Raw genomic sequence first — 25633 nt, 5'->3', positions numbered from 1 at the left:
GATGACTAAACCTCTATTTGTTGCAGTGATCCCGTACCACATCACTGTCACGACGGGCACAGAATATGACTCCAGCACTGACAGCCGAGTGTACATCATCATCATGGGTCCTCAGAAAGTGCAGACGGAGAGGCTGTGGCTGGATCTCCCAGAAGGAAAAGACGAGTTTGCAGACGGCTCTGTAGAGAAATTCTCTGTTTGGGGCCTAGATGTTGGGGAGATCAAAAAAGTGGAGGTACTTTGTGAACGCAGCGCGAGTACTGGAGGCATATGAAATACGTGGCCAAAGAAAGCACGTGTTCCTGTTATTCTTAGCAGTAAAGAAAAGGCACTTGGGTCTAAAAGGAATGTAAACAGGAATGTGCTAATGAGATTTCACATGTGTCTGAACCTGAAAATAAGTATGCTTTACATCTCACAAAACCAAGATCCTTGGGAGGCAGAAGATAATTTTGAATTATAAGGAAGTTGTAACATGTCCCAGTTTTGTCCCGTCTCTGGCACCGTTTTTTCCTAGTCAAGCCTTGTCATTGACAGATGCAGTGAAGGTTCGCAGGATGCAGTCCTCCATCAGGCTTTTTCTTAGTTGATTTTTACACTACTTCCAGTTGCGTTTCATAAATTGTGCCTGCAGTGAGAAACACATCTTGTATAATTTTCTAGCTAAACATGAAAATTGTTTTCACAGCTTGGAGGACCCCGGCTTAGAGAAGAAAATTAATCATTGTTCAAAAGTAACGTGCACAAATAGATTTTGGTACAGGAGCCATATTTTCTGCTGTGGCTCAGGGAGACAGAATTTGCATAGACTTTCCATCATTGAGCTTAAACTTCACATGAATCTTCCAGCGTGTTTGTGTACATCATTCTTGTTTCATATGGCAGTTCCATCTCCTGAAAGCCTGCTCCAGCCCCCCGAGTGCTGAAACCCACAGCAACTCAGGACTTCAAGAGCCTGTTTAATTTTATTTTTACCCCATGCCCTGTGTTGCAGTAAACCTACCTGCTGATGGGCGTGCTTGTGTATTTGGAGGGAGATGAGTGAAAAAAACATAAAGAGAGAAATCCTAACTAATTAAAAAATCTTTACAGTTGTACGTCCTGTTGTAGCAGCTGATAGACTGAAGCCCTCCCATTAGCTTTCACCCAAGCAATGGATTCTGACACCTTGAGAAGTCTCCGTACTAGATTTGAGTTTATTATCAAGCCATTTTCTTAATGCGCTCCAAGTGCCTGGTTATTATGAGTATTAGTGGCACTTTCTATCTAGCCATCTCTAGGTCAAACTTTGAAGGAGAAGCAAGTACATAAATCCTTCTCTTCCAGAGAGTGCACGTGGGAACAGCCATGGGCTGGGCCAGAGGGGGAGGAAAAAACCAGTAAAACCCCTCAGTGTCAGAGAGACAGAAAAAGCTGGATGAAGACAGAAATAGAAAGGGGTGCTGGAAAAAAGACAGTGAGTAGGGTGAGGAAGGGGCAGAGAATAGGAGAAAGTAGGAGCAGACACTTGGAAACAGAGGGAAGCAAGGAAAAGCAATAATTTGAAAAGGGTTACAAATGGGAAAGAAGAGAAAAGGTTGCAAATGAAACGCAGAGAGTTAGAAAAAGAAATAACATACAGCTTTCAAGCTGGGTGATGTTCTTCTGCACTCTTTCACCCCTGTTCTCAGTAATCTCGCCAGTCTGCTGCCTCAGCTCTTGCTCATTTTTCCCTTTTAGTTTGTGATCCCCCAGCTCGTGGCTGGAGGAGCCATCTGCTCCTGGCCTTCTGCCTTCCTTCATGCAGTGCTCTCTGCTTGGAAGATGTCTTCTTGTTGATCCATGTCCCAGTGATGACATTGATGTGCCAGTCTGCCGTGGTTGCCATGGAATCAGTCCATATTTTCCTCATAGAAAATTGCAGTGTTCAGGGACATTGCAGAAAATTGCTAGTTATCTACTTGGGAAAAGTGAGGAACAGTTCGTTCTCAGATTTGGCATTTGGCTGCTTCTGGAAGAAGGCAAGAAGTTCTGAATATGAGTTACCATGTGAAAATAGCATAGCATGGGGATTAAGTTTCCAGAAACCCTCTGTATAACCCGGGCAGCAGACTGCAGGATTTAGTAGGATCGTAAGATTTGCAGCGTGATGCTACTTTTACTTTGGTATTATTGTCCTGCTGCAAGTATACTATACTGAAAGCATAAACAGTGGAACATGAAGTAATTTTAAAGGGACCCATTTATACCTGTCTTGTAAGCCTACAGATATAGTATTTACTACTGGTGTACTTTAATAGACACACTGACATGAAAATAAATAATACAAATTATTGGGCATAGGTATTTTATACTGTGTTCTTAAAACAAATTTTAATATTTCTTCTTCTAATGAATGAAAGTATCTCTATTCCTAGATTGCTGTTGCTGCAGAGAGACACAGGTATGATCAGAAGAGTCCCATATCGGTCTGCATTTCTAAACCACTTCTGGTTCAGAGCCTTTCTCCATCGCAAGCACAGAGTTAAGTGTGATGGAGTGTAAAGTGTTGCAAGTCCAGTCCCTCGCTGACTAGGGACTTGATCCTGAAGACCCTCAGGTCTCTCTAATATTCTCTGCACCTTCCAGAATAAATAAGAAATACCATTTTTTGGCATCTTTTCCTTCTACCTACCACTGAAATTCTCTCCCATTTTCCCCTGCTGTTGCATTTGGTTTCAATGTCATTGTGAGCTGCCCAGTGCAAATTGTGCATCTTAATCTTGGTGATGTGAAGTACTTAGCAGTCCCTCAAGGACAATGGGAATGAGTTACAAAGATTTTCAAACAGCCCAAGGAACTAGCTGCCTTTGCAATTCTGTCATTCTAACTTAGTTCAAACATCTCAGCCCAAAAACTTGTCATGATGTTGGCATGCACGTCCAGGCTACGCTGCTGGTGTGGCCATGGCTTTGGATCCTTCACTGTATTGGCATGGTCGATCTAAAGATTTGCTTGGAATTGAAAGACAAATCCCAGTGCTCTGCTCTAAAAGACCAGCCATAAGGAAGACTCAGCACTGGATGTGTTTGTCCCAGACTTTATAACATTGTTCTTGGAGCCCTTGGAAATCTGCTTGTGAGCAGGTTCTTCAAGGCAGTTGGATGTGCAGGATGCTTTCTTCTGGCCAGTCACTGATACCAAAGGAGTTGAAGATTGCTGTGAAAATCTGGTACCTAGCCATGTCTTGGAATGATGCTTTAGGAGGTGGCTGTAATGAACCCAAAAGAGCAGCAGTCTTTAATAAGTTCATTGGGGTTTTCCCTCCGGCTGCTCTGTCCCTGCTTCACCATTGCCCTGAACTTTCCCCGCCGCCTCATCTGCACCATCCTGCAACAGGTCTCGAGAGGCTGCGTGCAGACTCTCAGAGGAGCTTTGGGTTTGGAGAAGGGCAGCCAAACTGGCAGAGAGGGAATGGGAAGGCAAGTATGATTCCATCCACCTCACACCCCAGGAATCTGAGAATTAATGCATCTATTGTAGACTTGAATTTCCCTAGTGGTTAACTCTAATTTTCTGCAGCTGCACAGACATTAGTATAGTAATAATACTCCTAATAGCAGTGATGGCTGAGACAGATAAAAAAGATCACTTGTTTGAGGGGAAAAAAAGATACGACAGATATATCATCCTAGATGAACCTGTTATTAAAAATTATTTGCTGAGCAACCCTAAATATCCTAATAATTTAAAAACAAAAACAGAGAGAGCTAAGGACCTCATTTTCCTAGTAATGACACAAACAACACTCACTCTGAAAATAATGAACTGTAGGTAGCTCTTTTATTCAACTTTTTATGTACGTATAGCTCATTGGAATGGCTGGCTGACTGAGGTTCGTACATCAGCTGGGATACATAATCATGCTTATAAGTCTGCCCTGGGATGAATTGCCTACAGTCTTTAAGAAGGACACATACAGTTTCTAGAAAAGTTTGCACCATCAGCATCCCTTTGCTGCTGATATACATATAGGAACATTGCTTGTTGTTCTTCATGGCCAGACTCAGCTCCAGGTGGGCTTTGGCTTTCCTAGCCTCATCCCTGCATACCTGGGTATTTCTCCAGGTCCCCTGTCCCTGCTGCGACCTCTAGTATTCTTCCTTTTTCAATTTAAGTTTTATCAGGAGCCCCTTGTTCATCCAGGGAGGCTTCCTGCCAGTCTTGTGTGACTTCCTGCTCTTCAGGGTGCACCATTCTTGAGCTTGGAGGAGGTGATCCTTGAAAATCAACCAGCTACAGATGTAAGCTCCATCTGTTGGCTCCTACACAAACACAGAGCTTTTGCAGTTTAAGGATGGGAAGAAGAGAAACAGCCTGATACATATAGTTGACTTAGACATGGATTTGTGAGGGAAGGAGAGCTTGAATAATGCATGTGGGTGTTTGCCTAGCTGCGTCTTTCAACTTGGCTATGAAGCTTTGGATAGTCACGTCTGAGTGTTGCAACAGCAGTGGAAAGGCTGGGAAAGATGGAGAAATGGGTCTGCAGAAATCAGCAAACGAGCAGGTAGAAGTCAATGGAGCAGGGGTAGAGTAGCAAGAGAGTGGACATGTTTTCACGTAGGTCAGTGCAGTCTACCTATTTCATGTTCCCCTTGCTTACTTTTAGGACTGGCAGTGTCCTGCCTTCCCTCATGCTCAGCAGGAGATGACCTGAGCTTTCTTGCCTACATCAGCTACCATGTACACTGATGTCTTGCCTGTTGGGCAGCAACGGCACGAACAATTTCACAGCTCGCTCCATTCCACTGTGGAAGTGGTTTGTGTGATGCTTTATATAGTCAACACTCTGAGTCCTTCATCACTGTTTAAAACACCCAATCCGGGTCTCTCCTCCAGAGAAATCCCCTTTAACCAGCAGGTGTTTTCTCACTGATTCTCACAGGTGGGCCACGATGGTGCTACCCCTGAGAGCTGCTGGCTGGTGGAAGAGCTTACCATCGTTGTGCCCACCAAAGGCGTCATGTATAACTTTGTCTGTAAGTGCTGGCTGGCCAGAGACAAAGGTGATGGACTCACCTCACGAATCCTCAATATCCTGGATGCAGACTGTGTTAACATTGGCCTCAAGGTAGGCTCTGGGCTCATCCTGTATCTTTAGCTGTTGCATGGACCTGTGCTGATATAGGTTGTGTGTCAGCAGTTCTTGTACTTTGACTTCTGCCTGTGGTTTGAGCCTTTTATTTGCAGGGGTTTTCTTTGTTATTTCTTTAGCAAAATCTTTAGGAATGGTTTAGCATCATTACCACATAGAGCCCTGTTCAGTAATGCTGGCTAGATGCAGTCATGGCATGGGCAGAAGGACAGGGTAGGGCAGAGCAGGTAGGACACAGTTCAGCAGCATGTCCTCATGTTGTCACCACACCTGGAGCCCCCACTGCATCACCTGGTACCATAGACTGGGGGCAGCTGCAAGGTGAACACCTTGGTGCAATCTAACTCCATCGTGTTTTGTTTGAGCAGATACTTCCAACTCATCAATTTAGAGTAGTGGAGGGATTTTAATCTCTGCATAGTGTGGCTACATATCAGCTTTTCTAACACAGGATAGGGAAACGGAATTCAGTTAGAAACTAATAAGAATTGGAAGTTGTTGAAACATGGAGACATTTGTAAGCTTGATCTTTGAAATGAATAACTGATTAAAGTTTAATAAGCAAGGAAAAAACTATATAGTCTCTTCATCCATATATATGAAATTTGAAGTAATGTGTGCTATGCCATATTTCAACCAACTACAAATTGGAAAGCTGAGCTATGCTGATTTTTGTTGTAAGATTTATAACAGAAATAACAGTCTGGATGAATGGGACAATAATACTGTTTTAATACTTGTATGGCAATTTAAAATCTCTATAGATGTGTTTCTATTTACAGTGAGGTTACACTTTCATAGTACATTAATTTTTCTTTATGCTGCTCTTGATTCCCAAGCTAAAGATATTCTCCTGAAATCTTTCTTGTTCCCCAGACACACGAAAGCATGATAACATTTTTAGCATCTCTGAAGGATTCAACAACTCAATGCAGGTTTCAGTGGTAGAATTCACCTAAGAGGGAAAAAATCCTTCCTGAATGCCAAGGTTAAAATGACTGACTGAATGTCAAGGTTAAAACCTAATCTCTTTAAAACTTCCCATCAGTTGTTTAACCTCCTGGATAAGGTTTCCAAACTCCTATCGGTGAGCTGATGGTTTGCCCGTAGATTGAAGTGGATGTTAATGAAGACTTATGTTCAGTCTTCCTTTAAAAACCCAATTCTGAATATTTATTTTCATAAGCATGCCAAAAATAGACACATCTAACTAAATTTTTTTCTATGATGTTGGGCCAGAAACTTGCTGAAAGGTTTGAAGGAAATCAGAGGAGATGCTTGAGACATGAAATCAGAAGTATGCATTTGACTTTCTGATCAGTCTCCTAGTTGAGGGAATTTGGGACTGTTCCCTCATAAATAGCTGTAGTTAGAAACTGAGTTTAATTTTTTTTTTAAAGTTCAAAGTCGACTAATACGTTTAATGTCTTTGGGAAAGTTAACGTTTTTTTGTTTTGCTTTTGCTTGACTCTTGCACAATCATACGTGCCCATTTCAATTTAATTTTCTTCTTGGCTTGATATTCCCTCTTTGTGCTTCAAATGGAGTATTTGCCTTCCCATACATAGCGAAACTAGTCTATGTCCACTACAGTCATTAAAAACCTTAATGCATTGGTAAAAGAGTTTTTCTTCTCCTACGTATAGCAAATATGATGTTTTGCTATGATTTAAAATGTGTGTGGATGAATATGTGATGGACAGGTTACTCAAGACTGAACGAACATGAAAATTTTTTTATGATGTTATTCCTTTGCACTGTTTATTTATGCGGCAATCACAATTCAGGCCAATAAAACTTGCCTAGCAGTGCTCTATTTGAAATATGTTTTGTTGGGGCTGTTTCTTGAAATACTTCCACCTCTTAAATCCAGAGGTCTTGTTATCATAGGTACGATCTTGAAAGCATCTACGTGGCCTAAAAGTCTTAATGCCACTGACAGCCACTGGGACTTGCATGCTTTTGAAATATTTTATTCTGAATCTTATTATTCACATGTCAGGAGAAAAGAACAAAGTTAGGCTAATAAGGTGAAAATGATGCAAAACATGTTTTCAAACTTGGCATACCTTTAAAGTACGAGATCTGGGAACACTGCGTTCGATGTAGCAGTGTGCGTCGCATTGGGAGATAGGGTAGCTGCATTTTTCTGCTGTAGAGAACGTTTGGATGTATAGACTTCAAAACTATTGGTGATGTTGGACTAAATGTTGCCCAGATGGACACCAAACACTTGGGGGAAATGTTTTGCAGTCAAGGGAAAGAAACAATTGTGTGTTTGGGAGCTGTTTTCTAAAAATGGCAAAAGTTTGGTGCTGTACAGGGGTCTGGAGTGCTGGGAGGTGGTCAGGAGGAGATGCTAGTGGCAGAGGGCTGGAGACCCACACACTGACGTGAGGGTTGTGACTCCCATGGGGAAACAGTTTACCAGGTCTTCATCATTCCCCAAGCATGTGTCCGTCATAATGAATCTGTCTCTCTCTGAGTCGATCTAGGCTGAGAAAATCTGCAGAAAAAGTCATAGATGAAGCAAAGGGTAAGGTCCAGTAGCAAGTTTCAATCTTTAACTTTGCCTCTGGGAACCACAGTGCGGAGAGAAACCAAGAAGCCATGTTGTAATGATTTCTGGCAAAGGAGCAGATCTGCAGAGCCTGTCTAGCCTTTTGCCCAGGCTTTTGCGTGGGTTAAGGACAGCTGTTTGAATGAGACCTTCTGATTGTTTCAAATCCTCACCAGATCCTCTACGAAGTCACGGTTGTGACTGGAGACATCGAAAGCGGCGGTACCGACGCCAGTATCTTCATGACTGTCTTTGGATCCAACGGGAACACTGAGGAGATGCAGCTGGAAAAGAATGGAGACAGGTACAGTAACTTTGTCATTTTTATGGTTAGAAGTGGAGTGATAACAGATTCTGGTGTCAAGTTAAGAAGCACTTGGGGCTTTGATCATGCTCCCATTGAAACACAGATAAACTCCCATTGACTTTGCAGATTCGGAACTGGGCCCCTTGTAAATGTTATTGTGTATTTAGCAGAGCAGAGGAAAGGAGAGCACGGTGTAGCCAGGGAAACCATCCTTTGTCATTTGTAGAAGTTTTGTTTAACCTGTTCCTCAGTGGCTTTAGAGATAAGCATTAAGAACAAAAATATGAATTGTGAAGTCTTGCACCAACTCCAAGAAGAACTGGGGACATTGCATGAAAACCACAGGTGCAATTTCTGCAAAATGCATCGTTTGTGGAAAAATAAGTGATTTAACGTAAATATGATTTAATGGAAATGCATTAGTAACTGCAAAGAAAGACAAACCAAGATGCACATTCCTGCTTTGGGAAGTTCCTGTGATGGGAAGGTGCTGACTCTCCTCCCGTTTACTTTGCTGGCCAGATGTCAGCCAGCTTGGTCCAGAAGCGGTGTGAGGGATGCCAGGGCCTGAGCTGGTAAGCTGAGGACCCTGCTGAGAAGTGGGCTTCTTAGCTTGGGCTCGGTGCCACGCTAATGTAACCAGGCGGTTTTGGCACTGGAGCTGGCTTCTCTGCAGCTGGCACAAAAGGGACACGCGATGACATCTGTCTGCCCAGATGTGGCCTTATGGTGCAGAGAGATGGAAACGGGCCGTGAGCTGCGCCGAGTGCTGCGCTGCGTGCTTGGATTTTACTAAAAAGCTGGAATCTTGTGTTTTCTTCAGCAGAGACAGCTAACAAACACTGTAATCCTAGTCTGACGCCAGCATTTCTGTAAGCCAAAAAAACCCCACATGCCACTGATCCATTTCCTCAAGCTTTTCTGTTCCTTTCTAGCACCTCCCTCAGTACTGAAAGCTTTGGCAAGAATGAACATGGCACTAACTGGCTTTTAGAGATGGGCTTCACCAGCCTTAAATTTAATTAATTGACTACTTCTGATCTGTAGAAAGCATCTGCAGAGTGTCAGGAGGGCTGGAGCATTTAGTCGCGCGGTTCGAGCTCAGCTTATGAGGTGATGCTGGACTCTTCCCCCAGCCTCCTGGCGATGCGGTTCCTCCGCCGCAGCTTTGCGTATCACATGTGGGCTGGATAATTGAAGATAAGGCTCCCTGCATAGAAGTTTTTGCTCAGGGGATGTTTTACTTGCAGCTGTCATAGCAGAGTGGGTGTCTGGGCAAGCATGTTCAGCTAAGCTTGAAACCTTCCTGTGTTTAGTTAGTAACAAGCACGAGCCTTGTTTGCTCTGAAAAAAAATGTAGCAGAGGTGCTGCTGAATAAACTCTCCATGAGAAACACCGCTGAGTCACGCAGAAAGACGTAGCTCTTGGCCCTGCTCCCCATCACAGAGAGACATCCAACGTGCGGGGCAATGCACCTGGGTTACCACCGTGTCTGACTATCGGTGACATCCTCCTTCCAAGACCACAGGCAATCCCAAACTGATCTGTCTTCCACTATTTTAAGCCCAACATTCGATTCTAGTAGGTGGGAAAATGGACCACGACTGTTTCTATTTAAAAGTAAAGCAAAATTCACATCAGGGTACATCAGCCAAAAATCTCTAAAAGGGACCAAGACATCTCCAACCCCTCAAGAGAGGGATTGCAGTTCGCTCAGGCTGGCCAGGCAAATGACATCCCTAAATGATGTGGCCTATAAAAAACCATCACATTGGTCTATATGGGCGGGATAGGTAACCTCTGCTATACGGATATGAAAATGCAATAAAGGAGGGCCACACAGTTTGTATGTTATTAGTTGCTTGGGTGGTCTTCTGTTGGTAGAAGGTCTGCAAAAGGTGATGAAAACTCCTTGGGGCTGTATAAAGAAGAAGGACGTGTAGAACTCGACTATTAATACGTTAATATCCCCAGGATGCTGTGCTGTTCTTTGGGGATGTACTGGCACATCTCTGCTAGCTGGAGGCGCTCTGTATCGCACCTCCAACTGTACAGAGCTCTCATCATCTCATTAGCACCTTCTGCAGAGGACGTGTGTGTCCCCAAATACAAATACCGTCTATTTCCACACCACTCCCACCAGTTTCCATCCAGCTGTTAACAACACAGGCTCCCCCGGCTCTTCTTTCGCGTGGAAATCTCACCAGCCTTTGCGCCAGCAGCGAGGGATGGGTGAGAGCCACTGCAACCAAAAGGCACTTCATCTTTATTGGGGCCATCCACTGCCAATTCACTCACAGCAGCTTAGTGCATTACGAAGAACCGTCTGTCTAACCTACAGCAGATTTAAGGCAATTTTAGATACATTACTGTTATTGCCAAGACCTCTGGGCAATAGAAATATTTATAAGTGCAGGCATGGGTAGGAAAGCTTAATGAAATCCCTTAGATAAATGCTTCAGCGTCCTGGAAAAGGAATAGCGGCAGTCAGCTTGTCTGGGTACTTCTTCTTTTCTCATTTTTTTTCAGGCTTGTGTTCATGTTCATATAAATTAGGGATAGAAAAGAGCTCCTGGGTCACCCAGTTTGTCACTTTAGCAATGGTTTCCCTCTAGTACAATGACTTCTTGGAAGTAGCAGGTGAGTATCAGCCTTACAATCTGTAAACAGGGCATTTACTGAAGATAAATAATGGTTTATTTTGCTAATAGATTGTTTAGCTTAGAGTTGCTTAGGCTGGAAAGGAGCAGAGTGAGAGACTTCTATGAAGCTTTGTAGGTAATAGTGATTGTAGTGAAAACTGATCATAGAATCATGGGATAATTCAGGCTGGAAGCGTCACACCTTTTTCTTAAATAGAAGTGGAAATCAATCCAGTCCAGGCACAAAAGCACATTCTCTTTTTCACAGTGAGACAGGCTGTCTTAGTACTCGGTACCACAGAAAGACAAATAACACGAGAGGGGAGTTTTTCAAAGAGCAGACATAACCCTTAATAACTGGAAATGGACTGGGACCAAAACGCCCTGTCCAAATGCCTCTGGGAGTGCAGGGAAAGCAATGCCTGGATGAAAACTGAGAGGCTGGAGCCAATCGCTATTGCTAACATCTGCAGCTAGGCAGGCTCAGATAATGGTGTGAGGATAATCACATTCCTGCTGCAGGGTGTAATCTGAGCAGAGGTTGGTAAAGAAATGGGTTTTTTCTCTGTATCCTGGCACTGCACAGCTGTAGGAGGCTGAGTACATTGCCAGGAACGAGATATCATCATTATGGATTGTCTATGTTATGGTAATGCCCACGGAGCTCTCTCCAAAGCTCTCAGCAGACTCAGGTAACTCACAAGAAGTTTGCACGAAGGAGGAACCTCAACAGCAGAGTGGTCATGGTGGTGCTTGGTAGACCCCCTGGATTTGGCTGCTCTTCTACTCAGCAAGGGTTGAATTTCCATCTCCAAGCCCACAGCAGGTCTGCCAGAGTATTTTGGGGGCAAATCTAGAAGATACTCTTGCTGTAACAGAGTAATATTTAGCCTGAGGCAGAGCTTTCACTGGAGCAAGGCTTTCTTCCTAACATCGTTGATGCTAAGAGGGAGGTAAGGTAGCTGCAGCCCTAGCCAGTGTAATATCTTCTTCAAGAAGCATATGTTAGCTGTTTTTCCCTTTTTCCTGCTTTCTGCTGATTGCTATGCATGAGCAGTTCCTACACATCCTTGTGCCTATATACAGCAGCCAAGCATAGGGTAAGTTCTTTCATGCAATGTTACACAAACCCACCCTGGTTCTTACCAAAGACGGAGCTAGTTTGCAAATCCATATACCCCAAAATTCAAGAGGGGAGTGCGGGACGGTCGGTTTGGACTCCTCTCTGACACAATTTGCCTGCGCTTACTAAACTTAGGTGTTGGACTCCGACTTGCAAACAGGTCGCCGTATTTAGCGGAGCTGCAACAACTGTCTATCACCGCGGCAAATGCAAAGTTATGTGCTGAGAAAGAAGATTAAGCAAAATTGCTTTGCCTTCTAGCTGGGATGGGCTAAGGGCAGGCACGTGGGCAGATGCCAGGAGGAAGGCGATGTGCAGGAACCTGACTGTGAGTCTCTATTGTTCTGGTTACAGATAGAGTGATAATGTATGCTACAGGCTGCCTGGAACGACTCCAGGTGCCTCGTATGGGCTTGATTTTCCAGGGGAGGAGGAATCCCTGTCAAATCTGCACTGAGGTGTCTTGCCAAAAACACAGTAGCTAATGATTGCAGGACAGAAAAGCTCAAGTCCAATAAAGTGCACTCATAAACTTGTAATTTGAGGCTGTTGGCAAGGTGCGAGTTGCAGCATGGACAGAGGATCGAGAGGCAACGATGCTGTAAAGCAACGGGAAACCTCTTCGGTCTTTCAATCCCCCCAGGTTTGAGCGAGGCCAAGAGGACATTTTCATTATGGAGATCGCCGATATCGCACCCCTCAGGAAGATGAGGATCCGGACGGACGGGAAGGGGACTCGCCCGCACTGGTTCCTGGAAAGGGTAATGCACTTCACATCGCGCGTCTCTTTGCAACCTCCTTGTGCTGAAGCCTCTCAGCCCTTGAGAAAGAGGAGAAAGGCAGCGGGTGACTCGCTTTTATTCATTTCCTACATTTTTCCATTTGGTTTCTCATGTTTTTTTTTCCTGCTGGAATTGAGTCAAAAAAGAAGAGAGCAAGGGCAAAAGCTGTGCTGTAAAGCTTTATCGCAGTCTCTGCTGTTAGATCTTGCTCTCCCTCCCTGCAAAAGAGCCTTGGCTTGCCACCAGGGCACCTGCAATCTTTTCTGGTGGCCACACTGTACCCTCAGCTCCTGCAGACCCCTGCCATGCTCTGACCCCGTGGGAGAGTGGCTCCCCCTCTGCCAGGCAGGAACAGCTAGCGTGGGCCTGGGCTGGGTGGGACATTTCCAAATAATCCATCCTTTCAGGTGAAGCATCACATCTCTCCCCTTCCCTTCTCCTTCCAGCACACAGGCAGATTTCTTTCTTTTCTTCTTCGTACAAGTGAGGTGTCGTTTTCTTCTTGCATTTTGAATACAGCATGAAAACGGTTCCCACCGCTTCTGTTGATTATATTTTTCCCTGGTGTCCTATCTTGTAAAAAAGCACAGTGCTTGCCTTTATCTTTTCTACCAAACCACCAGCCCCATGCAAACATCACTTATATTTGGGTGATAGAATGTAGTTTGCTTATTATGGGTCCCTATAATTATATTTCTAGGATAACAACGGAGTGATGTGCTGATTCCACACCATCAGATGTCATTAAGGGAAGAACACGTCTCTGCCGTGTTTATTTAGCATGCTTTTTCTGGAGCAGATATCCTGCTGGATTTCTGTATCTTGACTTTTTTATGAGAATAGGTTAAGACCCAATAGTTTAACCCATATTCAGAAAGAATAGTGCAGGATTGGTTTTTTTGGGTCTTTTATCCTTTTCGACTAGTCTGAAGCTGTCTTTCATTTTCCCATAAATAATGTGTTTCTGAACACTGGTCCTAGGTGGCCACCAGTTTCCAGTGGGGTGATGAACTGCTCTTCACCTCCATTAGCATGGTCTAAAAAACGTTTCTGTGGTGCAGTACCTTTTTGCACTTGAGCATTGTCACTTCTAAGTTTTTTCTCAGCAACTTTTGTGCAGCTTTCCAAAGCGTTAGATCTCCAGCATATATCTTCTGAATATACGCCACAGACACACAATTTTTCTCTCTGTGCCTAAGGAATAACTCGATCTGTTATCTGATTTGATTCAGTTATCTCGGTCAAACTCCCTTTGCCAGTTCCCCGATACCTTCCCGAGTTTTATAAATCATATTCATATAAAATGAAATCAAATAAAGCTTATTCATCCAGGAGACATTCCAGGTCTTGCAGGCGTGAATTAGCAATAGCTCAAAGGCAAGGGACAGCGGCATCTTTAGTGGTACCTTCACATGTTCCTGTTGCCAGCTCTGTCCAGTTGTCCAGCCTGCTGGACTATCCCACCCAAAGCAAGGCTTTCCCAGAGAAGTAGACAAGAAGGACTCTCATCCGATGGGATTATACCTCTTATAGCTCTACAGAAGCAATAGGCAGACCATGCACGCAACTCTCTGAGACCAGGCTTTCAGAAGCTTTTGAAAATGGTACCCGTAGTTTGTATTTTTCTTAGAGAAACAGAGCATGGAGGATCTTCTAGCTCCAGTGATGCATAGAGAACTTTATGAGTTTTCTTTCCCACCTTCCCTGCAAAGGTAAATGTAGCATTTGCATTCCCAGGCAGAGAGTGAGGACAGGAGCGCTCTGGAAGAGGGGAGGAAGGATTTGTGTTCTCTGATTTGTATTCCAGCCTTGAAAACTTACGTAGCCTGGTGTGACATGAAAACTGATCTGAGCCCATTTCCATTTCTGTCAAAAGTGCATATTAAAACTGCATAATGAAATACTTGTGGGGGTAGTGCTAAACTCTCAGACAGATGGTTCACAGTTAGTGCTAACTAGCACAGTGAAATGAGAAGCTAGATTAAGCCATCAACCCCGTAAATAACCATTTGTTGCTCCATTTATCTACAAGATATTCTCAGTTTTCTTGTTCTGTTAAAAAAACAATAAATGATCTTTTTAATTCTCTTTGGTCTTTTTGTAGAATGTTGCTGGTCATAATTTATCCTGCTTTTAGTTTACCAGAAATAGAAGTGCATAAATACCAATTAAAATGCATGAATTATCAATGATGTTGTACACAGCCAAAAGATTCAATTTACAAGCAGGGAAGTAATCTTTTTTTTTCTTTCTGTCTAGATAAAATACATTGAAATTTCATTCAGAATCTCAGCAAAGTAATGAACTTGGTGCCAAATATTCAGACTGCACCAAAAGTGGCAATAAGATTTAAACACTGATACTTAATCCTCTAGAGGGAACAAAATATGATTAGTGATGTGTTGGGCCAGAATGAATATTATTGATTATTGCTGTGCACAGAAAGGCATAGCAAAAACTCTCTAAAGCTGAGCAACACTTTCTGATCTCACCACTGCTTGGAGAGACAGAGTTTGGATATTTTCCTCTGACCTAATGCTGAACTTCATGTTCTTCCACATCAAGCTACCACGACACTGCTCTGTGTTTCTGAAAAATCAGAGAATAGAATCACAGAATTATAGAATCACAGAATCATAGAATGGTTTGGGTTGGAAGGGACCTCTGAAGGTCATCTAGTCCAACGCCCCTGCCATGGGCAGGGACATCTTCAACTAGATCAGGTTGCTCAGAGCCCCGTCCAACCTGACCTTGAATGTTCCCAGGGATGGGGCATCTACCACCTCTCTGGGCAACCTGTGCCAGGGTTTCACCACCCTCATTGTAAAAAAATTGTGACTTCTAATTGGGAAACTTATCTAAATGCATGCTTTGGAAACCTCCTCCTGGGCTAGTCAGTTCCTCAGTCCACATGATGATTTCACCTGCGGCCCAGGGTCTTAGATATGAAGTTGAAAAGCTAGAAGTAAGAAGGGATGAGAGCTCTCTGAGCAAAATAACAGGAATTGTAAGACTGTTGAATTCTGCAGTTGCTTCCCTCAGAATTTTAATGTTACTTTATGCTGTCAAAGCCAGGCAGATAAGAAGCTGTCTTAATGAAGCACTAATTGCATTGCATTCAAACGTTCCAAATAATCCTGAATATGGGATTTGGTCTTTATTCAGTTCTTTTTCCTTTATATAAAGAAGATTAAGAGAATTTGAGACAAATCATTATAGCTGAAGCTGCCTGTTGTTCTTTGCAACATTACAATCAGAGGACCCTGTTTTTAAGCGAAGACTAATGACATGCAACAGAACCATAAAAAAAATGGGGTTGAGTCTTTGAAGATGAAATCCAGGACCTATGTATTTTGGTGTTAGTGGGGTGTGGGCCCCTGTGGAGCATGTTTTACACTGCAGCTGGGAGAAGGCTGGGTTGAGGTAAATCAAATGATTGGATGTGTCAAACCTTTCTGTTACAACATACAGCGCACAATTAATTTCAAGTTGCTGGTTTAAGGTTCCTGTCAACTACAATATTTGCTCGGCTCCAAAGCAAATTATCAACATTTTCATACGTACTGCTCTCGCATCCTTTTAATTTCTTTAGGTGTTCTACAGCCCAGTTAAAACCTATGCATAATTAGTGATAACGTTTGAGCTTAAAAGCACGCAGCAATTTCTAGGTATCCTAAAAAATAGTTTAGATGCAATGCAAAGCAGCAGCCTCATTGCCAAGCGGTAGCTAATTTTTCTGAGAGGAACAGACAGGAAATAAAAATAGCCTCAGCTCAGCTCCCTGAGATGACTTTCTTGACCCTCCTGATCCAAATCAAAATCCTGCATCATCCTGCATCACCCACAAACATCCCCTTGTAGGATGGGATTCCTTTCGTGCTATTTTAGTCATTGAAAAAGCTACGTTCAGCTTCCACCTCTTCTACCAAACTATTCAGGCATCCTCTGTAGTCAGCAGAGAGATAGATGTGGGAGAGGGAGAGATGCCTTGAATGGCCGTTTACCTGCCCCCAGCTTGGGTGGGACGCGTCGCTTCCCTGGTGATACCCAGCTCTGACCACAGACCGCAGGGAGGGCCAACACGGTGTACTTGGGCTGGATGCCCGGTGTTTAGGCTAGGTAAGGGAGGCAACGTACCCACGTTGTGATGACTGAGCAATCAGCCTGCTGCAGGTTTCCTTGCTGTGATCTCCCGGGAGCAAACGAAGCTCATAAAATGAATCTCTTGCTCCTGTCTGCTCCTCCCTGGAGCACCATCCCAGAACGAGATAGCAGCGGCTGCTCGCTCTGTCCGTGCTAACTGCTTACATGAAGCTGCATATGGATGAAATCACCCACCCTGGGTGAGGGGCTGGGGATGGAAAGAGAAGGCATTTTGCTCCGGCAGTTTTAGACCGTTTTTCCCAGACAGCATCTGGAGCCTTGGGCACGGGCTGGTTATTTGTGAGAGGTCTGATCTCTCTGTCTGTGAGTGCACTCCAGCTGGCAACTCTAATCTGCTTCTACCCCCCGCTGCCTTCCTGACATTTCCCTGCAAGCTTTGCTTAGGACATTTTGCTGCTGACAGTGTCGCCGTCATTCCCGAGCAGGGCAGAGGTAGAGCTGGCTAAAGGTTTTCCAGCAAAGAGTTTATGCACCAAGGGGAGGGGGGGGGAAACGGCATTTTCAGTCAACCTGAGATTATTCAGGATTTAGATTTGCAAATTTTAGCCAAAGAAAAGTTTCTAGGTTGGACTCCTAAGAGGATGTAGACATCGTTCACACGTCCTTGAGAGAGGAGCCTTCCTTCTGGTCTGTGCCCCAGCAGAGAGGGCACCAGCTGGGGCGGTGGAGACCTGATTTCTGCTTGGCTCAAAGCAAGGATTTGATTCAACATCTCTTGACTCACAGAGCAGCTTTCTGACCACAAAGTAATAGTGTCACCAGCTGTGAATAAGCAGCTTTTTAGAAAAGTGGGACAGCTTCAACAGCCCAAAATGTCCTGTACCTCTGGGATGAAGATGCTGTGTTACAGACCCCTGTTTAGCATCAGGGAGAGAGAAAACCCCAGATGAGTGTCCTACCAAGGAGCAGTAGAATGCACAAATAGCACGGCTGCTGCTTCAGCTTCGGTGTAGCTACTGCCCTCTTTAAAATCCTTTTTTATAACCTGGAGCAATGTTGTTCTTTTGAACTGCTAAAGGTTCCGGCAAAGCTTGGTGGGGGTCAACAGAAGTGCATGGACTGGGACACATGCAGTTTGAGGACAGAATTTGAGCACATTTTATCTCAAGATAAGTTTTATAAGTTTCTTAGGCTGATATATGAGAGTGCAGCGGAAGGTCACTAAGATAGTCAAGGGGCTGAAGCATGCGGCATACGAGGAAAGGCTAAGGTAAATGGAGTTTTTAAGCCTTGAGAAGAAAAGGCTGAAGGGGAATATAATTGCAGTCTTCTGCTGCTTAAAGGGACCATCGATCCAGTCTCTTCTCAGAGGTAACAGTGAAAGGGCATGAGGCAATGGAAACAAGTTGCCATAAGGAAAATCCTGATCGGATATAAGGAAAAAAAATCTTCCCAATGAGAGTGATGCAGCCCTAGGATGGAGGCCCACAGTGCTCGGGGAATCTCCACCCTTGAAGACTTTCAAAACTCAGTTGGATATGGCCTTGCAGTTAGCCCTGCTTGGAGCAGGAGGTGGGAGACACCTCCAGGTGTCTTTTTTAACTTAACATTTTCCACGACTCCATGATTTTTTTCTTCCTACTATCATGTCACACTTCTCCGATGCATCTGGGCTCATGTTTCCATGGCCTTTGATGAGATGTGCCTTGCAAGACACCGTTTCTTGATGCACTGCCTCAGTCAGGTATGGTCTCTGTTTCTGTTAGATGGTAACAAAAATGGTAATCTGCAGCCCTGTCTCCTCCTTTCCCTCCAACTCCCCAAATTTAGTGAGAATTTACTGCTAGGTTTTTGCTGTAGGCAAGTGTAATATCTTTCTCCCAATAGACTGATGCTCCACTGAGCCCACATTCAACAGGACAGATGAAGGTGGGTATTTTATTAGGTGTTTGTTGGAGTAACTCACTGGTTTGTTCTAAATAAGTTCCTATTCTGTTCTTATCACCGCAACATCTGAGCTCCTTCCCGTGACACATTAGACCGTGTGACTAATATCTGTTGCATACTGTTTGTTCTGTCACCTTTTCTCGGAGGGAGAAGAGTGTGAAGCATTAAGTTTTGCTGGCCTAATTTTATCTTGTGCATTGCTTTAACTTGTTTGGGGTTGGTTTGCATATCTCTACAATGATTGCTGTGTGTTTGCACAGAGAAGGCAGGCAAAAGAAAGATACTATGTACTTCAAGTAGAAGTAGTGAGGTTTTCTCTCTGTTCTTCTTCTTTAGACTTAATTCCATATTGGCTTCCAGGAAAGGTCTGACTCTCTTTGAGATGAGCTTTGTAACTTATGTCAGAGGAGCAAATTTCTTCCTATGCTTTAACCCATGCGTGAAAAGTTCCAACATTATGAAGACCATTTCTCAGGACAAGTCACCACAGCAAATATTGTCCATAGCAGAGAGCTCCGTTTAGCCCAGAAGAGCTCAGTATAGATTTTGAAGCTACGACCAAGCTCTACCAATGTCCTACCACACTGTGCACTTTATAGGTTTGATCTTTGCCCTCGTTCAAATGGTAGTTGAAGTTTAATTGAAGTTTTTTCCCTTATTTTGGCTCTTCACAGATCATCCTGAAGAACCTGACTAATCAAGAAGTGGCCACATTTACCTATGGTGAATGGCTGTCGAAGCTGAAAAATGCCAAGGGAAGTCTTGTGTGTGAGATGCCAGCTGTGATAAATGACGAGCAGATGATGGAGGACACGACGTACACTCTTCAGGTTAAAACCAGTGATGTTGGAGGCAAGTCCATGGTGGATATTTTATGACTTTTCTAGTATGAAGTTTGATGTTTAGCAATGGAAAACATATCCTGCTTAATTTGAAATTGTGTTTAAAAAAGCATAATTTAGCCCTACTATGCTGGAACACCTCCATTTTGCCTGGCTGTTCATCATGACTGTTATGCTGTGAGATTCATCCTCATCTGAGCGCTGGGCATAGAATATTTAGACACAAAGCCTAGATTTGACTGCTTGCTGCTTCCTCTGAAGACACCTTAACAGAAGCTATTGCCAGACCATGTTACAATGGTCAGGAGCCCCCTTTTTCTTTTAGTTAGGTCAGGTCCATCCATGTAGGACGAAAAAAAAGGCTACGGTCAAAGCTGGTGGACTCCAGGTTTTCAGTCAACACTATTTGCTTTGGCCAAAGAGAGGAGCAATAATTCACCCTCCTTTTCAAAGTGTTTTGAGACCATTTATCTCAGGCCATGAAAAAACATCCCTAAATGCACACCAGATAGAAGAGGTGGAACAAAGTATAAAGAAAGCTGCAGTGCTTCAAGAGCCAAGAAATGGGATTTCTATGTCATTTCCTGGGATCACTGCCTCTTTTCATGAGAACTTCTGTCAGGCTGCTGAATGAAAGCTGCAACCACATACAACCTGCCTTGTGCCGAAATGGGGCAAGTTAGACGTTATCTTGCAGACACCTTGTTTGAAAGGTTGACCCTCAAAGGGGATTCTGCCACACCACTGCACGTAATCACCTCCTGAGCTCTACCTCTCCTTCTTTTTTCTTTTTTTCTTTTTTTTTTTTTCCTGGATTTTCCAGTGGTAAATTATTCAGCTTGTGAAGTTTGATCTGAGGATATAAAAATTCCCCTGGCAGAGTGTCTTCGTGCCATCTCACCATTTTCTATCTGCTCTGCCTGCTGCTTGTCTGAAAAACATGTAGTGAAATAAGAAAAACAAAAGACAGAGAGGAAGATTTGTTTATGTATCTGGCAATCCATCTAGTATAACGGTAGATCTTTCTGTGACCTTTTTGTGAAATCCAGCCCTAACTCACAAAAGCGATGGAAATAGAAACGAGAGGAGAATAGAAGATGACAGCAACAGCAGACAGATCTGCCCTTCCCGTTGAATGAAGGATGAAGGGTATTAATGATGGAACATTTTATTTCATTATGAACAGCAACAACCAGTAGGAAAGAGCAGATTACAGAGAGGTTTCAGAGAGTCTGTTTATGATTAGATCACACAGCGCACTGACATAATGCTGAACTTTATCCAGCTTATCTAAAGAGGGTACAAGTCATGAACCATCTCCCCTCTTTGATCATTATGTATTCCACAATTACTCCTGGTTGGACCAATTCAGGAAGAAAGACATTTTATTCTAGATGTTATATCATCTCCTGCCACACTGACATTGTCTAGGGACAGAAATGCTCCACAATGAATAGAATCAGATGTGTTTATTTCTAGGTATAAAGTTTTTCTCTGCTATAGCTTTCAACTTTCCAGTGCATCAGAGGCACTGAGAAAAAAAAGAAAATGAAAAAAAAAGAAAATTCATCTCACCTATTTCTCACTCTCCAAAAAATTATACTTCTGGTCTTAGTTCCTTTTGGTCTAGTCTGGTCAATTCATCTGGGAGAGGCATCTTAATCAGTGGTCTGGATCATCCTCCCGAGGGTCTCTGTCACTCTCTCTTCATCAGATTCAGACAGAGCCAGCACAATTAAATTAGGCTAGATGGCTAAAGTTAGGGAAAATGAATCCCTCAAAACATGTCCTGCAGCGAACTAGAAAGCATCAGCCATTTCCTCCCCACCATACACACACATTTAACAGCAGTCCTCTTTTACTTTTTCCTCAAAGAAACCTTTGAGTTACAGTTTGGCTTTCCAGAAGTCATTAACTTGGATGATGATGTAACATACAGAGATTGCATCAGGGAAAGACTCCTCTTTTGCCAAGGTCAAATCTCCTCTCTTTCAAAGGTCAAATCCATAGACCACCAGAAGTACCTCAGATGGCAGCTCTCGGAGTACACGCAGATAAGGGGAGAAGAGGTTGTTACAGCAGACACTTCTCAAGTCAGATGGGAAATCTTTGGTTAAAGCCAAGATCTTGTGTTACTTTTGATCTTATAAGAGAAGTAACACACCATCTCATTTTCTTCAAGGTATGACCTACAGACACGGCTGCAATAGAGCCAGACCCCCTGATGGCTCTTTCTGTGGCACAAAAATGTCCTTGCCTGTTAATTTTGATTTACACAGACTTTCCGTATTCTGTATGCAGGCATCATATACATGGTAATGCAATAAAGACAGAGAAAGAATAAATACTGCTTTCTCATTTTCCAAACATTAACGAAGCAGGAGGTTTTTATTTCTGCTGTTATAAGATTAATTAATATGTTGTCAGCTCAGCTACAGCCTACAAATTACATAATTTAAGACAGTTGGTGTCAGTTCCTAGTGCCTTATCCAAGTCTCTGTTAAGTCAAAAGAAGGACATTCTTTGGCCTCAGAACTCTGTGACTCAAGCCCATAGTTTGTTTAAAAATGATGCAGCTGCTCAATAAGAATCATAAAATCATAGATACTTTGGTTGGAAAGAGCCTCTGGAGGTTATTTCATCCATCTTCCTGCTCAAAGGACTATTGCCAGCCCTAGGTCAGATCAGCCAAGGCTCTGCCCAGCCGAGTGTTTGACACCTCCAGGGATGGTGATGCCACCACCTCCCCAGGTACCTGATCCAGACCTGTACCATTTTCCTAAGAAATATTTTTTTCCTGGTGCCGAACCTGAACCTCCCCAGCAATTTGCGGCTGTGGCTCCTTGAGGTATATGGTCTGACGTCTCCACAGCACATGACCCTGTCATCGTTATCACTTTCCCTCCATGTGATCACAGGGGCCCTTGTTCACCTACCCCAGGTCATCTCCCTTGGCCTTTCCTCACAGTCGTGTGCCCCAGGTCCTGTCCCTCTTGGCAACCATCTCCTGAGCCTCCTCAGTGTCTCGACATGACCCAAGGATTCAAACTGGCAGCATGGCATAAGTGCTAAGCAAAGGAGATAAGATCTTGCCTTCAGCTGCTGGCCACGCTCCTCCTCATGTAGCCCAGTATGCAGTTTGCATTGAACACTGAGAACTTGCTGTTAGCTCGGATTCAACCTGAATATGAACGTTACTGCTACAACCTCGGGGTCTTCTTCAACTCCCCAGCACATACATGTGCAGGGTTTATTCCACCCCAGACAGAGAACTTTGCAAAGGAGAAATGCAAAGTTCTCCTTGCTGAACTTCATGGGATTTCTGCTTGTTTCTCAAGGTCCATCTGGGTTGGAATTCTGCCATTCAGCGTGTCAGTCACTCCCCCAAATTTACTGTTATCCGGAAATCTGCTGAGGATGCACTCTGTCATTGTTTAGGGTGTTGATGACGAAGTTCAGTGCTGCAGACCCCCAGTATCGACACGTGAGCTATTGCACTCATTACCGGTTAAGACTTGTGCAACCACAGTAACCTTCATCTCTTCATTTATCAAATTTGTTACAGTTCCTGAATGTGCCTGACAGTTTCCTGGAATTAACAACAACGACAAAAAAAATCAAGGAGAGACCCAAATAGGTGAAATGTACATTGATTCAGTTATTTCTATTCTTTTCTTTCCCATCTCCTGCTAATTGCTTGTGAGGGAAATGTCACGGCATGAGGCTTCTTCCTGCGGGGAAGGTTTTGCTAAGAAACTGTTGGTTCTGTGCTTTTTGAGACCTTGCATTAATTGGGAGCCTGCTCCTTGTAAGGAAATGGACTTTAGTTTGCTTTGTTCCTCACCTCAGCAAGCTTTAGGGTTATAAAAGGTACTGCCAGATAAACTGCCCGAATCCCTGATGCTTTCTCTTCCTTCTTAAGTCCTTCCCAGGGAACTGCTGAAAATTAGCCCCAATTTAACATAGGCAATTTTTCACGTGGACACCAAATGTTGTTTTGCCTTTTTTCTGCATGACTCTTTTTCTCCTCTTTTTTTCCTTCTTTTAATATTTTTTTCAGTCCTTCCATAAGAAGAGTTGTGATTTCTTCCTAATTTCTGTATTCAAGTAATTATCCCAAAGAAGTGGTAGCTTTCTCAAAAAGTTTTCAGTCCCCCCGACTTTGTCTCTGCATTGTGTTGTGAATGGAGCTGTGGGAAATACTGTCCGTGTGGTCCAAAGTGGATTTATGATCCTCTTGTGTAAGAAATGGGTTGGCAGGCGGTTAAAGTTTTCAAAGCTGGGCTATCTAACCGAGGGCAGCAGATGCTGAGTTTCTTTGTAAGACAGATTTGGGTTTGATGATCTCATTTTCATTTTCCAAAATTCAAGGGCTTTGGTTCTGACACAGCAATGAATGTCTGCCCACGCGGAATCAAATTTCTTTCTATGAATCTCTTTTTTTATTACGGCATCAAAAATAAAAAGCAATAATTTTGGTAAAATTGTAAATAGTGCCAGGTAAAATTGTTGTAAGACCTTCAGCTAAAATGTTCGTAAGATCACTGCAGGTGGTGGTTTGGCCTTGGACTCTCCAAAAGTCAGGAAAATTTCTGCAGCAAAATATGGGCCATCATGGGCATATGAAGTTCAATATCAGGTAATAAAAATAATCTTAGAAATTATTCTTTTCCTAACATATACATAAGAAAAGGTGGGAGTTGGTGGGGCAAACTGTTGTATAAGAAACTGGGGCTTTTTCCATTAATGCAGCGTGGACAACATTTTGAGAAACAGGAATATAGAGAGAAGACTTATGGGAGGGGAAAGTGGTCCACAAGATGCCATAGTGGTTTGGTTGATGACGTGCACTTTTCCTTCAAATCCCTGTGCCGTACAACACAGGGAGAGCAGCACGAGACAGACCCCAGCTGAAGTGTCCTGGGAGCCACAGGACGGCTTGGAGGAGGTTGTGGGACTGCAGAAGGAGACCACGGTGTGGAAAAGGGACTGTGGCCCAGTGGGAAGCCCAGGACGATGTGTACTAATACTTTGACTGTAGCTAGAAAAGTTAAAATATGTTCTTTAATGGTCTTCCATAGATTGCTGGATGTTGCTGGATAAGTCACTTTGCCTCCCAAGCCACCTGGGAAAAACGGGAGTCACGACACTGACATCCTTTGCAAGGCAATGCGATGCACAGTGCTCCATCCAGAGCAGATACTCTTCCTTCTTCTCAGTACTGCTATCCTCATGGTCACCATACCTTGTATGCAAGGGTGAAGCGTTCCAGCTGTATTTTGGGGGTGGGCTGGAAGGGCTGGCTTGTTAGCTACCATGGGACATCCTCCTTGCATGATCCTGCACAAATTCACTGAAATTTGTTGGCTGTGCCCGGAGAAACCTGATCATCACTGCAGCCTCTTCCAGCCTGCCTTTGCTGCCTCCGTTTCCATGCAGTTGGAGGCTGGGTGTCAGCCCTACGCGGCAGGCGAGCTCGTGGTGATGTGCCTTGCTCTCTCCTTCCAGGAGCAGGCACCGACGCCAACGTGTCCTTGATCCTGTTTGGGGAGAACGGAGACAGCGGGACCCTGGCTCTGAAGGAGTCCAACAAGTCTAACAAGTTTGAGAGGAACCAGATGGACGAATTCAACTTCTCGGACATGCTGAGCCTGGGAGATCTCTGCAAAGTGCGGATCTGGCACGACAACAAAGGTCAGGGCAGTGACTTGGGGGGTGGGAGAGGTCGGGACAACGCTTTCACTCGAGGAAACACATCCTCCTCCGTGGACGTGGGGCAGGCTGAGGGCACCGTTCCCAGCTCTGCTGCAGGCCAGGTAATCTCAAGGATTTTACCTGGCTCCTGCGTCCCAGCTTGCCTGTCTAGACATACCCCCTTCATGCAGGAGACCGTTTCCCCGCGTGCTGGTGTAGTATCTGCTCTAATGGGTCCCCAGCTTCAGTCAGAGCTTAGAGCCACCGCTGCAGCCCAGATAATGACAGCTCCTCCAAAGCAAAGCCTGTTTTCCAACACACCAGCCCTATTAATGCAATACCTTTTTCACTGGCTAGTATGGCACTTTCCCAGCAATTTAATGCTATCAGCCTGACACCGACACACGGGGTAACACAGCCTGGCGTAACATAGTGAGCTTTAGAAGACAGAAATAAAGATCTGTGTCTATCTTTATTAAAATCACTACATCAGATGGTGAGTGTACAGTGCCCTG

The 25633-nt window shown here is 44.0% G+C and overlaps 1 protein-coding gene across 1 annotated transcript in view; it reads left to right on the top strand.

Annotated features, from left to right (window-relative positions):
- The window catches only part of LOC142075431 (lipoxygenase homology domain-containing protein 1-like), a 77477-nt gene that overhangs the window by 34759 nt on the left and 17085 nt on the right, over positions 1–25633 (top strand). The window contains exons 16-21 of the mRNA XM_075136746.1: positions 27–235; positions 4907–5092; positions 7853–7980; positions 12393–12510; positions 19257–19434; positions 24933–25118. Coding sequence (XP_074992847.1) covers positions 27–235; positions 4907–5092; positions 7853–7980; positions 12393–12510; positions 19257–19434; positions 24933–25118 — 1005 coding nt within the window. The remainder of the gene's footprint in view (positions 1–26; positions 236–4906; positions 5093–7852; positions 7981–12392; positions 12511–19256; positions 19435–24932; positions 25119–25633) is intronic.

Source organism: Calonectris borealis, chromosome Z (genome assembly GCF_964195595.1).
Source record: "Calonectris borealis chromosome Z, bCalBor7.hap1.2, whole genome shotgun sequence".
Classification (NCBI taxonomy): Eukaryota; Metazoa; Chordata; class Aves; order Procellariiformes; family Procellariidae; genus Calonectris; species Calonectris borealis.
Note: the sequence above shows the minus strand (reverse complement) of the source record. Positions and strands in the feature narration are given on the sequence as shown.